This window comes from Oncorhynchus mykiss, chromosome 12, assembly GCF_013265735.2.
Source record: "Oncorhynchus mykiss isolate Arlee chromosome 12, USDA_OmykA_1.1, whole genome shotgun sequence".
Taxonomy (NCBI): domain Eukaryota; kingdom Metazoa; phylum Chordata; class Actinopteri; order Salmoniformes; family Salmonidae; genus Oncorhynchus; species Oncorhynchus mykiss.
The window spans coordinates 100,254,881-100,270,860 of NC_048576.1; the positions used below are offsets into that span (position 1 = coordinate 100,254,881).

Sequence of the window (15,980 nt, forward strand, 5' to 3'; positions counted from 1 at the left end):
ATGAAGTCATTTCACCAACCCGTTCGTTAGTTACAACAGAATGAAGTCATTTCACCAACCCGTTCGTTAGTTACAACAGAATGAAGTCATTTCACCAACCCCTTCATTAGTTAATATAGAATGAAGTCATTTCACCAACCCCTTCATTAGTTAAAACAGAATGAAGTCATTTCACCAACCCCTTCATTAGTTACAACAGAATGAAGTCATTTCACCAACCCGTTCGTTAGTTACAACAGAATGAAGTCATTTCACCAACCCGTTCGTTAGTTACACTAGAATGAAGTCATTTCACCAACCCGTTCATTAGTTACACTAGAATGAAGTCATTTCACCAACCCGTTCATTAGTTACAACAGAATGAAGTCATTTCACCAACCCCTTCATTAGTTACAACAGAATGAAGTCATTTCACCAACCCGTTCATTAGTTACAACAGAATGAAGTCATTTCACCAACCCGTTCATTATTTAAAACAGAATTATAACATTCCTGTGTGACATACTGAGTCCATACTGAGTCCATACTGTCTAGTCCAGCTAGTCTGATTTCTAACAGTGACCCATAGTACAGTATTGTAGCAAACCACTGCTAACCACCACTCCAATAAGGGCTACCTCTTTTAGGGAGTGGGGTAACACACCTAGGTTTACAGACTCTAACATATATATACATATATTCAGTATCTAAGGACTGACAACATGTGGTGGAAAATACATCATACTGGCTATACAACTGATTATATATATCTGTACATTGAAAGTTACAAATGTTGAAAATATTGCTGACATGCAAAACATTTTTGGGACGATATCCACAATGGACCAATGAAACACCAAAAGACTCAACAGCAAGGAAGAGGTCGGGGGAAAGGAGTGTATGAATCAGAAGAGGACGTTCTTCATTGTCTGGATGTTCTGTCTGAATGTGTGTATTGTGTCAGTGTTCTGTCTGAATGTGTGTATTGTATCAGTGTTATGTCTGAATGTGTGTATTGTGTCAGTGTTCTGTCTGAATGTGTGTATTGTGTCAGTGTTCTGTCTGAATGTGTGTATTGTGTCAGTGTTCTGTCTGAATGTGTGTATTGTGTCAGTGTTCTGTCTGAATGTGTGTATTGTGTCAGTGTTCTGTCTGAATGTGTGTATTGTGTCAGTGTTCTGTCTGAATGTGTGTATTGTGTCAGTGTTCTGTCTGAATGTGTGTATTGTGTCAGTGTTCTGTCTGAATGTGTGTATTGTGTCAGTGTTCTGTCTGAATGTGTGTATTGTGTCAGTGTTCTGTCTGAATGTGTGTATTGTATCAATGTTCAGTCTGAATTTAAAGTACCTTTCTAAAAAAACAAGAAAACTTTACAGCAAAAACAGACCCAGGAAAATATAGGATAAAAAAAGACAATCAAAATAATATAATATTTGAAGCTAATTACCCTTAAAATGAATATTTCACCCAAAACCTTGTGTTTTTTTTGCATTTTGCATCATATGATGCTGTGTTTTGCTGGGCTACGCTGAGGAGAAAGCCAGACTGAGGAGAGAGCCAGACTGAGGAGAAAGCCAGACTGAGGAGAGAGCCAGACTGAGTAGAAAGCCAGACTGAGGAGAAAGCCAGACTGAGGAGAAAGCCAGACTGAGGAGGCAAGGTGTAGTTTCTTGTAGTTGAGGTGTAGTTTCTTGTAGGGGAGGTGTAGTTTCTTGTAGGGGAGGTGTAGTTTCTTGTAGGGGAGGTGTAGTTTCTTGTAGGCGAGGTGTAGTTTCTTGTAGGTGAGGTGTAGTTTATTGTAGGTGAGGTGTAGTTTATTGTCGGCGAGGTGTAGTTTCTTGTAGGTGAGGTGTAGTTTATTGTCGGCGAGGTGTAGTTTCTTGTAGGGGAGGTGTAGTTTCTTGTAGGTGAGGTGTAGTTTCTTGTAGGGGAGGTATAGTTTCTTGTAGGGGAGGTGTAGTTTCTTGTAGGGGAGGTGTAGTTTCTTGTAGGGGAGGTGTAGTTTCTTGTAGGGGAGGTATAGTTTCTTGTAGGGGAGGTGTCGTTTCTTGTAGGGGAGGTGTAGTTTCTTGTAGGGGAGGTGTAGTTTCTTGTAGGGGAGGTGTAGTTTCTTGTAGGTGAGGTATAGTTTCTTGTAGGGGAGGTGTCGTTTCTTGTAGGGGAGGTGTAGTTTCTTGTAGGTGAGGTGTAGTTTCTTGTAGGGGAGGTGTAGTTTCTTGTAGGTGAGGTGTAGTTTCTTGTAGGGGAGGTATAGTTTCTTGTAGGGGAGGTGTAGTTTCTTGTAGGGGAGGTGTAGTTTCTTGTAGGGGAGGTGTAGTTTCTTGTAGGGGAGGTATAGTTTCTTGTAGGGGAGGTGTCGTTTCTTGTAGGGGAGGTGTAGTTTCTTGTAGGGGAGGTGTAGTTTCTTGTAGGGGAGGTGTAGTTTCTTGTAGGTGAGGTATAGTTTCTTGTAGGGGAGGTGTCGTTTCTTGTAGGGGAGGTGTAGTTTCTTGTAGGTGAGGTGTAGTTTCTTGTAGGGGAGGTGTAGTTTCTTGTAGGTGAGGTGTAGTTTCTTGTAGGTGAGGTGTAGTTTGACTGGGAGCCAGTTAAGGTGGTGCAGGCAAGGGTGTTTCCTTCCTGACCACATCAAGACATCTACACTTAAAGGGGAAATCTGCTGTTCAAACATCAATGTGTTCACACCACCACTAAAAGTGTCTAGAAGATGGATGTAGCAATCACAGATTGTCCCCCTTTAACTGTGTGATCTTTTCCCGGTTAACACTCCTCCCCTCCAGGTACACCTTGTGGCTTAACCAATCAAATGGATATGTCAAGACAAGAGAGAGGACCGAGTTGAATTGCATCAAGGATGCAGGTCGACGTTTATTGTCATGAGTCTTGTCCTGGAGGCAGAACGGAGTGATTTTTCCCATAGATAGGCCAGCTGCAAAGTCAAAATTGTAAAAATTCAATAAAACATGTTTTTCTCCCTCCATCCTCCTGCTTCTCTCGCTCCCTCTCTTTCCTCCTCCCTCTCTCTCCTCCTCCCTCTCTTTCCTCCTCCCTCTCTTTCCTCTTCCCTCTCTCTCCTCCTCCCTCTCTCTCCTCCTCCCTCTCTTTCCTCTTCCCTCTCTCTCCTCCTCCCTCTCTCTCCTCCTCCCTCTCTCTCCTCCTCCCTCTCTCTCCTCCTCCCTCTCTTTCCTCCTCCCTCTCTCTCCTCCTCCCTCTCTTTCCTCTTCCCTCTCTCTCCTCCTCCCTCTCTCTCCTCCTCCCTCTCTCTCCTCCTCCCTCTCTTTCCTCCTCTCTCTCTCTCCTCCTCCCTCTCTTTCCTCTTCCCTCTCTCTCCTCCTCCCTCTCTCTCCTCCTCCCTCTCTTTCCTCCTCCCTCTCTCTCCTCCTCCCTCTCTCTCCTCCTCCTGCTTCTCTCGCTCCCTCTCTCTCCCCCTCCCTCCATGTCTCATAATTTCAGTTCCTGTCTCTGTGTAGTGATGGTTCTGCAGGCCAGCAGGAAGCCTCCTCCCTCTCTCTCCTCCTCCCTCTCTCTCCTCCTCCTGCTTCTCTCGCTCCTTCTCTCTCCCCCTCCCTCCATGTCGCATAAGTTCAGTTCCTGTCTCTGTGTAGTGATGGTTCTGCAGGCCAGCAGGAAGCCTCCTCCCTCTCTCTCCTCCTCTCTCTCCCCCTCCCTCCATGTCTCATAATTTCAGTTCCTGTCTCTGTGTAGTGATGGTTCTGCAGGCCAGCAGGAAGCCTCCTCCCTCTCTCTCCTCCTCTCTCTCCCCCTCCCTCCATGTCTCATAATTTCAGTTCCTGTCTCTGTGTAGTGATGGTTCTGCAGGCCAGCAGGAAGCCAGCAGAGGTGAATAGCTGTGTTCCACTAGAGATCCAGGACAGGACCAGAGACCAGCCAAACAGGATCTGGACCCCCTCCATATTGACCCCCATCTGCTCAGCCAGACACAGAGCCTCCTGGAAGACTGCAGCAGAGTAGGCCATGTACACACTCACCCCTGTTAGTGAGGACAGAGCTGGAGGGAGGGAGGGAGGGAGGGAGGGAGGGAGGGAGGGAGGGAGGGAGGGAGGGAGGGAGGGAGGGAGGGAGGGAGGGAGGGAGGGAGGGAGGGAGGGAAATGGGGAAAAGGAGTGTGTTTACTGAAACGGTGTGTTTACTGATAAAATACCAAATGACAGGGACATACTGACCACTAGGGAGATACAGGGACATACTGACCACTAGGGAGACACAGGGACATACTGACCACTAGGGAGACACAGGGACATACTGACCACTAGGGAGACACAGGGACATCCTGACCACTAGGGAGCCACAGGGACAAACTGACCACTAGGGAGACACAGGGACATACTGACCACTAGGGAGGGACACATCCTGACCACTAGGGAGACACATACTGACCACTAGGGAGACACAGGGACAAACTGACCACTAGGGAGACACAGGGACATACTGACCACTAGGGAGACACACACTGAGTGTAGAGGTGGCAGGTAGCCTAGTGGTTAGAGTGTAGAGGCGTCAGGTAGCCTAGTGGTTAGAGTGTTGGGCGTCAGGTAGCCTAGTGGTTAGAGTATAGAGGCGGCAGGTAGCCTAGTGGTTAGAGTGTAGAGGCGTCAGGTAGCCTAGTGGTTAGAGTGTAGAGGCGGCAGTTAGCCTAGTGGTTAGAGTGTAGAGGCGGCAGGTAGCCTAGTGGTTAGAGTGTAGAGGCGGCAGGTAGCCTAGTGGTTAGAGTGTTGGGCGTCAGGTAGCCTAGTGGTTAGAGTGTTGGGCGTCAGGTAGCCTAGTGGTTAGAGTGTTGGGCGTCAGGTAGCCTAGTGGTTAGAGTGTTGGGCGTCAGGTAGCCTAGTGGTTAGAGTGTTGGGCGTCAGGTAGCCTAGTGGTTAGAGTGTAGGGCGTCAGGTAGCCTAGTGGTTAGAGTGTTGGGCGTCAGGTAGCCTAGTGGTTAGAGTGTAGGGCGTCAGGTAGCCTAGTGGTTAGAGTGTTGGGCGTCAGGTAGCCTAGTGGTTAGAGTGTGGGGCGTCAGGTAGCCTAGTGGTTAGAGTGTTGGGCATCAGATAGCCTAGTGGTTAGAGTGTAGAGGTGGCAGGGTAGCCTAGTGGTTAGAGTGTAGAGGTGGCAGGTAGCCTAGTGGTTAGAGTGTTGGGCGTCAGGTAGCCTAGTGGTTAGAGTGTTGGGCGTCAGGTAGCCTAGTGGTTAGAGTGTAGAGGCGTCAGGTAGCCTAGTGGTTAGAGTGTTGGGCATCAGATAGCCTAGTGGTTAGAGTGTAGAGGTGGCAGGGTAGCCTAGTGGTTAGAGTGTAGAGGCGGCAGGTAGCCTAGTGGTTAGAGTGTTGGGCGTCAGGTAGCCTAGTGGTTAGAGTGTTGGGCGTCAGGTAGCCTAGTGGTTAGAGTGTAGAGGCGTCAGGTAGCCTAGTGGTTAGAGTGTTGGGCGTCAGGTAGCCTAGTGGTTAGAGTGTTGGGCGTCAGGTAGCCTAGTGGTTAGAGTGTGGAGGTGGTAGGTAGCCTAGTGGTTAGAGTGTTGGGCCACTAACTGAAAGGTTGTTAGATCAAATCCCCGAGCTGACGAGGTAACAATCTGCCGTTAAATAAAGATACAATAAATACCTGTAGTCTAAGTCTTGTGAGATCCATAGATTAGGACCAAATCAATGCATTTTAATTGACTGTTGTCCTCATATGAACTGTAACTCCGTTCTTGAAATGATTACATTTATATTTCTGTTCAGGGTACTTTGAATATAAATGAGAGTGGAAAGTGGTCGGTATATAAACTGTCGTGGTGGAGCTTGTATAGGGTGTAGGGTATAGGGTGTAGGGTATAGGGTGTAGGGTGTAGGGTATAGGGTATAGGGTATAGGGTGTAGGGTATGGGGTGTAGGGTATAGGGTATAGGGTGTAGGGTATGGGGTGTAGGGTATAGGGTATAGGGTATAGGGTGTAGGGTATAGGGTATAGGGTGTAGGGTGTAGGGTATAGGGTATAGGGTATAGGGTGTAGGGTATAGGGTGTAGGGTATAGGCTGTAGGGTATAGGGTGTAGGGTATAGGGTGTAGGGTATAGGGTATAGGGTGTAGGGTATAGGGTATAGGATGTAGGGTATAAGGTGTAGGGTATAAGGTGTAGGGTATAGGGTATAGGGTGTAGGGTATAGGGTATAGGATGTAGGGTATAAGGTGTAGGGTATAAGGTGTAGGGTATAGGGTATAGGGTATAGGGTATAGGGTGTAGGGTGTAGGGTATAAGGTGTAGGGTATAGGGTGTAGGGTATAGGGTGTACGGTATAGGGTGTAGGGTATAGGGTATAGGGTGTAGGGTATAAGGTATATAGGGTATAAGGTGTAGGGTATAAGGTGTAGGGTGTAGTGTATAGGGTATATAGGGTATAAGGTATAGGGTATAGGGTATAAGGTGTAGGGTATAAGGTATAGGGTATAAGGTATAGGGTATAGGGTGTAGGGTATAAGGCATAGGGTATAAGGTGTAGGGTATAGGGTGTAGGGTATAAGGTGTAGGGCATAAGGCATAGGGTATAAGGTGTAGGGTATAGGGTGTAGGGTATAGGGTATAGGGTATATAGGGTATAAAGTATCTTGTATAGGTATAGGGCGTAGGGTATAAGGTAAAGGGTATAAAGTATATTGTATAGGGTATAGGGTTCAGAGTGTAGGGTATAGGTTGTAGGGTATAAGGTATAGGGTATAAAGTATATTGTATAGGGTATAGGGTTCAGAGTGTAGGGTATAGGTTGTAGGGTATAAGGTATAGGGTATAAAGTATCTTGTATAAGGTAAAATGTATAAGGTATAGGGTGTAGAGTGTAGGGTATAGGTTGTAGGGTATAAGGTATAGGGTATAAAGTATCTTGTATAAGGTATAGGGTGTAGAGTGTAGGGTATAGGGTATAAGATATCTTGTATAGGGTATAGGGTGTAGGGTATAAGGTGCTTACCTCCCAGTAGTAACAGTACACCAGTCATCAGCAGTAGTAGGTAAGCTCTGGCCAGCAGGCCGATGAACCCCATCAGTCCCCCGACAACCATGATGATCATGCTGAGAGGAAGCAACACCATGAATGTCCCGTGCATATCTGAGAGAGGGAGAGGGGAGGGAGAGAGCGAATACATAAATATGCTATAATGCACTCTCTTGAGAGAGAGAGAGAGAGAGAGGGAGAGAGAGAGCGTGAGAGAGAGAGTGAGAGAGAGAGCGTGAGAGAGAGAGTGAGAGAGAGAGCGTGAGAGAGAGAGTGAGAGAGAGGGAGAGAGCGTGAGAGAGAGAGAGCGTGAGAGAGGGAGCGTGAGAGAGGGAGAGAGAGAGAGAGGGAGAGAGAGAGAGAGAGAGAGAGAGAGAGAGAGAGAGAGAGAGAGAGAGAGAGAGAAGGAAGTGATTCCCGCACCTTCCATAACAAAGCCATTACCTACAGAGAGGTGAACCTGGAGAAGAGTCCCCGAAGCAAGCTGGTCATGGGGCTCTGTTCACAAACACAAACACACCCCACAGAGCCCCAGGACAACAATTGGACCCAACCAAATCATGAGAAAACAAAAAGATAATTACTTGACACATTGGAAAGAATTAACAAAAAAACAAAGCAAACTAGAATGCTATTTGGCCCTAAACAGAGAGTTGGAAAACAAACTCAATTTTGATAAACTCCCATATCTACTGGGTGAAACACCATAGTGTGCCATCACAGCAGCAATATTTGTGACCTGTTGCCACGAGAAAAGGGCAACCAGTGAAGAACAAACACCATTGTATATACAACCCATATTTATGTTTATTTATTTTCCCTTTATACTTTAACCATTTGTACATCGTTACAACACTGTTATATATACATTATGACATTTATAATGTCTTTATTATTTTGGAACTTCTGTGAGTGTTTACTGTACATTTATATTATTTATTTCACTTTTGTTTATTGTCTACTTCACTTGCTTTGGCAATGTAAACATACGTTTCCCATGCCAATAAATCCCGTAATTCAATTCGAGAGAGCTGATCCTGGGGCTCTGTTCACAAACACGAACACACCCCACGGAGCCCCAGGACAGCAGCACAAATAGACCCAACCAAATCATGAGAAAACAAAAAGATAATTACTTGACAAATTGGAAAGAATTTACCAAAAAAACAGAGCAAACTAGAATGCTATTTGGCCCTACACAGAGAGTACACAGCAGCAGCATACCTGACCACTGTGACTGACCCAAAATGAAGGAAAGCTTTGACTATGTACAGACTCAGTGAGCATAGCCTTGCTATTGAGAAAGGCAGACATGGCTCTGAAGAGAAGACAGGCTATGTGCTCACTGCCCACAAAATGAGGTGGAAACTGAGCTGCACTTCCTAACCTCCTACCACATGTATGAAAACTTTAGAGACACATTATTGAAGGGAGACTTGATGACACACAGGCTGAATAGAATCCTACATAGAAGGAAAGAATCTCCTCCTTCCTGTCTGTCTGTCTGTCTGTCTGTCTGTCTGTCTGTCTGTCTGTCTGTCTGTCTGTCTGTCTGTCTGTCTGTCTGTCTGTCTGTCTGTCTGTCTGTCTGTCTATCCCCATGGGGTTTACACACACACACACACACACACACACACACACACACCAAGGTACAGCAGGGATGCTTATCTGTCCCAGTACCGTGGGATCTAATCTCATCTAGAAACCTGGGTTTGTGTTGCTGTACAGGTGGTTATGTTTGTTTGATTAGATACTAATTAATTCTACAGTACCTGTTTGTGTTTATATAGAATGGTTCTGTAATGATCTTTCCTCAATCTCAAAGGTTCTACAAATAACCTTTTTGAAGAATACTACAGGGTTAGCAACATCGGGTTGTTAATATACCATAGGTGTTGTTATTGAGAGGGTGAACCAGGTGTACTGGAACAGCTGAGGGGCCCTGAAGTAGTGATGTTACGGCTGAGGGGCCCTGAAGCAGTGATGTTACGGCTGAGGGGCCCTAAAGTGGTGATGTTACGGCTGAGGGGCCCTGAAGCAGTGATGTTACGGCTGAGGGGCCCTGAAGCAGTGATGTTACGGCTGAGGGGCCCTAAAGTGGTGATGTTACGGCTGAGGGGCCCTAAAGTGGTGATGTTACGGCTGAGGGGCCCTGAAGTAGTGATGTTACGGCTGAGGGGCCCTGAAGTAGTGATGTTACGGCTGAGGTGATGTTACGGCTGAGGGGCCCTAAAGTGGTGATGTTACGGCTGAGGGGCCCTGAAGTAGTGATGTTACGGCTGAGGGGCCCTGAAGCAGTGATGTTACGGCTGAGGGGCCCTAAAGTGGTGATGTTACGGCTGAGGGGCCCTGAAGCAGTGATGTTACGTGTTAAATACTGCAGTTCCCCGAGGCATGCGTTGAAATCTCCAAGCAGCTAACTTCAAAAGCAGTGTTCCGATGCGTGTATCACTTTATCACAATTACGTCGCCAGTGACGTCCGAAGCTTCGTTTGAGCACGTGCTTTTTCAAACCGTGTGTTGCAACAACAACAAAAAATGCGGAAATCGTTGATTTTGCGAGATCCCATTGATTTCCTACAGGTTCCGGTGCTTTCTTTGATGACGCTGCTTTCAAACATCGACCTTTTACTGGTTATCGTACTCATACACCTAGTTAGGATTTTGCACATGTAATTACACCTGACTGGTAGCTTAGCAGGTAGAGCAGGTAACCGTGGAACATTCAAGAACGTTCGGGTGTGAGGTTGAATCCCATTGAAGGGACACTATTTAGAAAATAGTTTTAAAATAGTTATGTGAAACTACACTGAACTGTTCAAATCATGTGTTGTATTTAGTATGAGCTTCTGTCTTAATAATCAGCCTAAATATTGTGTTGTGTTTAGTATAAATTTCTGTCTTAATAATCAGCCTAAATAATGTGTTGTGTTTAGTATAAGCTTCAGTCTAAATCAGCCTGAATAATGTGTTGTATTTAGTATAAGCTTCAGTCTAAATCAGCCTGAATAATGTGTTGTATTTAGTATAAGCTTCAGTCTAAATCAGCCTGAATAATGTGTTGTATTTAGTATAGTATAAGCTTCTGTCTTTATAATCAGTCTAAATATTGTGTTGTATTTAGTATAGTATAAGCTTCTGTCTAAATAATCAGCCTGAATAATGTATTGTATTTAGTATAAGCTTCTGTCTAAATAATCAACCTAAATGATGTGTTGTGTTTAGTATAAGCTTCTGTCTTAATAATCAGCCTGAATAATGTATTGTATTTAGTATAAATTTCTGTCTTAATAATCAGCCTAAATAATGTGTTGTATTTAGTATAAGCTCCAGTCTAACAGTTTTGAACCATCGCTAGGACCCATTTCTCAACACTTAGATCACTTTTTCATAACTCTTTGCACAACAGCAGTCTATGTGGACTAAAACTGCGGATCATTTTTTCATTGTTTTGGCACAAAATGCATTCAATGACTACATCTTTCAAATGTCGTGAATTATTTTTTTCACTCAGACACGACCACCACCCAAAACTCTATGCACCTACGGGCCAATTTGCACCTGTTGACGTACTCTTTTCAAAACCGTTCCAAACCCAACATAATAAGGCAGCAATTTGCAACGTTTCTACTTTAATGTCGTAGTGAAATATATTCCACATCTAAAAAATGAAATACTATCAAAACAATTAGACCAACCACATCTGACTCCCATTGTAGCTGAACACCTACCCAGGTGTTAGTCTTTCAATGTCATTACCATCTATACAAAAGGGGACATCTTAGGAATAATGATGTACTGTAATGTAAACATGGACCCAGCCAGAGATAGAGAAGTGGCTGACCGAGGAAGAAGAGTGGCTGGGAGAGGAAGAGGAGTACGCATACGTGGTGGAAGAAGACTGAGAGGAAGATCAAGAGCTGTAGTCTCAGATGAGATTAGAGCTACTTTAATTGATCCTGTAATAAATCATGGTCTATCAATGAGAGAGGCTGGTCTGAGAGTGCAGACAAATCTGCAACACTCAACAGTGGCATCTATTGTGAGACATTTCCGGCAAAACACCAGGTAAGATGTGCATTCTGCAAGAGGCATCTGACTGAACTGCACATTACAGAAGTAAATTGAGCAAAGGCTCCAAACCCACTTGTGTGTGATTGTTTTTGTATTTCTGCTGAGGACCCAACGGTTACCTCCCACAGACGGGAGAGGTAGGACTTTCACTGCTGTGCAGGAAACTGCAATCGTTGATAAGGTCATCCGAAACAATGGCATAAAACTCACAGAGATTCAGGACAGAGTGTTTGGGCAGACAACATTACATTTAGAAATATTCACAACGTAACCAGAGCCACAGTGGATGTCCCGGGCCAGAGGGGTGGATGTCCCGGGCCAGAGGGGTGGATGTCCCGGGCCAGAGGGGTGGATGTCCCGGGCCAGAGGGGTGACAACATCACAATGTGTGCAGCAATATCCTCTGATGGATGGCTGTCACACAAACCGCTAATTGGGCCGTACAACACCGAGTGTCTCATTTCATTCCTGGATGACCTCTATGGAAGGTTTGGGTCAGGTAAGGAAAGGGTGGCAGTGAGGCGAAATCGGCCAACGTTAGTAATTGTATGAGACAACGTGGCATTTCACCAGTCCCGTGCAGTCACAGAGCGGTATGCAGTCACAGAGCGGTATGCAGCCACAGAGCGGTATGCAGTCACAGAGCGGTATGCAGTCACAGAGCGGTATGCAGTCACAGAGCGGTATGCAGCCACAGAGCGGTATGCTGTCACAGGGCGGTATGCAGTCACAGGGCGGTATGCAGTCACAGAGTGGTATGCAGTCACAGAGCGGTATGCTGTCACAGGGCGGTATGCAGTCACAGAGCGGTATGCAGTCACAGAGCGGTATGCAGTCACAGGGCGGTATGCAGTCACAGGGCGGTATGCAGTCACAGAGCGGTATGCAGTCACAGGGCGGTATGCAGTCACAGGGCAGTATGCAGTCACAGAGCGGTATGCAGTCACAGAGCGGTATGCAGTCACAGGGCGGTATGCAGTCACAGAGTGGTATGCAGTCACAGGGCGGTATGCAGTCACAGGGCGGTATGCAGTCACAGGGCGGTATGCAGTCACAGAGCGGTATGCAGTCACAGAGCGGTATGCAGTCACAGAGCGGTATGCAGTCACAGAGCGGTATGCAGTCACAGGGCGGTATGCAGTCACAGAGCGGTATGAAGTCACAGAGCGGTATGCAGTCACAGGGCGGTATGCAGTCACAGAGCGGTATGCAGTCACAGAGCTGTATGCAGTCACAGGGCGGTATGCAGTCACAGAGCGGTATGCAGTCACAGGGCGTTATGCAGTCACAGAGCGGTATGCAGTCACAGAGCGGTATGCAGTCACAGAGCGGTATGCAGCTACAGAGCGGTATGCAGCCACAGAGCGTTATTCAATCACAGAGCGGTATGCAGTCACAGAGCGGTATGCAGCCACAGAGCGGTATGCAGCCACAGAGCGTTATGCAGTCACAGAGCGGTATGCAGTCACAGAGCGGTATGCAGCCACAGGGCGGTATGCTGTCACAGAGCGGTATGCAGTCACAGGGCGGTATGCAGCCACAGAGCGGTATGCAGTCACAGAGCGGTATGCTGTCACAGGGCGGTATGCAGTCACAGGGCGGTATGCAGTCACAGAGCGGTATGCAGTCACAGGGCGGTATGCAGTCACAGGGCGGTATGCAGTCACAGAGCGGTATGCAGTCACAGGGCGGTATGCTGTCACAGGGCAGTATGCAGTCACAGAGCGGTATGCAGTCACAGAGCGGTATGCAGTCACAGGACGGTATGCAGTCACAGGGCGGTATGCAGTCACAGAGCGGTATGCAGTCACAGAGCGGTATGCAGTCACAGGGCGGTATGCAGTCACAGAGCGGTATGCAGTCACAGAGCGGTATGCAGTCACAGAGCGGTATGCAGCCCATCCCAGGATGCTGTCACTTTTCCTCACGGAGGTGGAAGGTGTATGACCACCATCCACATGATCAAATGTCCCTCCTGAACGCAATGCATGCTGGATGCCTGGACATACCTGCAGAAGATTGCCAAGGGATGGACCAGGCATGTCAAAAGGATTCTTTCCTAGGTGTATTGTCCAAGATGACATAAGATGTGACGTGGGTGAGAACCTGTGGCCAAATGCAGAGGACAGGGTGGACTAGCATTGCTACTGTATCTGTATCGGTAGATGGTGTAAATACACATTCTTGTATTTTGGAATCACTCAATGCCCTAAAATGGACATAAAACACATCAGAGCATTTAGCGTCTGATTCTTTCCTGTAACATAAACTGCAGTGAATTATCAACAGTAGAGAGGTGTCATTCCTGTAACATAAACTGCAGTGAATTATAAACAGTAGAGAGGTGTCGTTCCTGTAACATAAACTGCAGTGAATCATAAACAGTAGAGAGGTGTCGTTCCTGTAACATAAACTGCAGTGAATTATAAACAGTAGAGAGGTGTCGTTCCTGTAACATAAACTGCAGTGAATTATAAACAGTAGAGAGGTGTCGTTCCTGTTACATAAACTGCAGTGAATTATCAACAGTAGAGAGGTGTCATTCCTGTAACATAAACTGCAGTGAATTATAAACAGTAGAGAGGTGTCATTCCTGTAACATAAACTGCAGTGAATTATAAACAGTAGAGAGGTGTCATTCCTGTAACATAAACTGCAGTGAATTATAAACAGTAGAGAGGTGTCATTCCTGTAACATAAACTGCAGTGAATTATAAACAGTAGAGAGGTGTCATTCCTGTAACATAAACTGCAGTGAATTATCAACAGTAGAGAGGTGTCATTCCTGTAACATAAACTGCAGTGAATTATAAACAGTAGAGAGGTGTCGTTCCTGTAACATAAACTGCAGTGAATTATAAACAGTAGAGAGGTGTCATTCCTGTAACATAAACTGCAGTGAATTATCAACAGTAGAGAGGTGTCATTCCTGTAACATAAACTGCAGTGAATTATCAACAGTAGAGAGGTGTCATTCCTGTAACATAAACTGCAGTGAATTATAAACAGTAGAGAGGTGTCATTCCTGTAACATAAACTGCAGTGAATTATAAACAGTAGAGAGGTGTCATTCCTGTAACATAAACTGCAGTGAATTATAAACAGTAGAGAGGTGTCATTCCTGTAACATAAACTGCAGTGAATTATAAACAGTAGAGAGGTGTCATTCCTGTAACATAAACTGCAGTGAATTATAAACAGTAGAGAGGTGTCATTCCTGTAACATAAACTGCAGTGAATTATAAACAGTAGAGAGGTGTCATTCCTGTAACATAAACTGCAGTGAATTATCAACAGTAGAGAGGTGTCGTTCCTGTAACATAAACTGCAGTGAATTATAAACAGTAGAGAGGTGTCATTCCTGTAACATAAACTGCAGTGAATTATCAACAGTAGAGAGGTGTCATTCCTGTAACATAAACTGCAGTGAATTATAAACAGTAGAGAGGTGTCATTCCTGTTACATAAACTGCAGTGAATTATAAACAGTAGAGAGGTGTCGTTCCTGTAACATAAACTGCAGTGAATTATAAACAGTAGAGAGGTGTCATTCCTGTTACATAAACTGCAGTGAATTATCAACAGTAGAGAGGTGTCATTCCTGTAACATAAACTGCAGTGAATTATCAACAGTAGAGAGGTGTCATTCCTGTTACATAAACTGCAGTGAATTATCAACAGTAGAGAGGTGTCGTTCCTGTAACATAAACTGCAGTGAATTATCAACAGTAGAGAGGTGTCATTCCTGTAACATAAACTGCAGTGAATTATCAACAGTAGAGAGGTGTCATTCCTGTAACATAAACTGCAGTGAATTATCAACAGTAGAGAGGTGTCATTCCTGTAACATAAACTGCAGTGAATTATCAACAGTAGAGAGGTGTCATTCCTGTAACATAAACTGCAGTGAATTATCAACAGTAGAGAGGTGTCATTCCTGTAACATAAACTGCAGTGAATTATCAACAGTAGAGAGGTGTCATTCCTGTAACATAAACTGCAGTGAATTATCAACAGTAGAGAGGTGTCATTCCTGTAACATAAACTGCAGTGAATTATCAACAGTAGAGAGGTGTCATTCCTGTAACATAAACTGCAGTGAATTATAAACAGTAGAGAGGTGTCGTTCCTGTTTTGTAAAGACATTTGACAAAAGAAAACATTGTTGTTAGTGTTGTTTAGGTCGTTGTTTTATTGAGTGACAACGTGTGCTTGTTGGTTGACAACCTTTTGCTCGTGTGACGGAAGAATGTGCTGATTTGAGACGTGTGTGGAGAGTTTTGGTAGTTTCAGTGCATTTTTGGATGTGAAATGAACTGCTGTGCCAAGCTGAAAGTCTGTTAGGAGAACAGTGTGAAGAGTTTTGGTAGTTTCAGTGCATTATGGATGTGAAATGAACTGCTGTGCCAAGCTGAAAGTCTGTTAGGAGAACAGTGTGAAGAGTTTTGAAAAAGTGACCTAAGTATTGGGAAATGGGTCCGAGCGATTGTAAAAAAATTTTTTTTTAAAACTGTAATCATCCTAAATAATACCATAGATTCTGTTTTACAACCATAGTGAAGTTGAAGGGAACAAGGGAAGAGTGATGTAAAAGGTGACTCTGCCAATCCAACAGACTGTAGGCTAAAGACAACCATTTACCACTGCACCACAGAGTTAGGATGAATGACAAAAACACAACTCTTGATTATCACACGCTGCTATTTGCTGCTGACTCGCAGACGTCACTAATGTGCATAATGAACCTCTGAGTAGCAAACCTATTTGAATGGAAATACTTCAGGAAGCTTGATTTCCTCCACATCCACCCTGAAGAGATAATTGAGAACCATTGATTGAGACATCAGTTCTCAATAGACACAAGGCCAAACAATACGTGGAGTCTTTCACAAGAGACACCATCACTGGAAACACATGTAATGGCATCACATCACACCACAGATCAGACCGACTGGAAT

The 15,980-nt window shown here is 45.1% G+C and overlaps 2 protein-coding genes across 2 annotated transcripts in view; both read right to left on the reverse strand.

Moving 5' to 3' along the window:
- Window positions 1–15,980, reverse strand: part of LOC110539068 (NLR family CARD domain-containing protein 3) — a 1,005,455-nt gene that overhangs the window by 425,451 nt on the left and 564,024 nt on the right. The gene's annotated exons all lie outside the window — the stretch shown is intronic.
- LOC118937853 (transmembrane protein 114-like) overlaps window positions 3,350–15,980 on the reverse strand; it is a 37,362-nt gene continuing 24,731 nt past the window's right edge. Inside the window, exons 3-4 of the mRNA XM_036939630.1 lie at window positions 6,925–7,062; window positions 3,350–3,985 (exon numbers count right to left, since the gene is read on the reverse strand). Coding sequence (XP_036795525.1) covers window positions 3,753–3,985; window positions 6,925–7,062 — 371 coding nt within the window. The 3' untranslated portion in view covers window positions 3,350–3,752. The remainder of the gene's footprint in view (window positions 3,986–6,924; window positions 7,063–15,980) is intronic.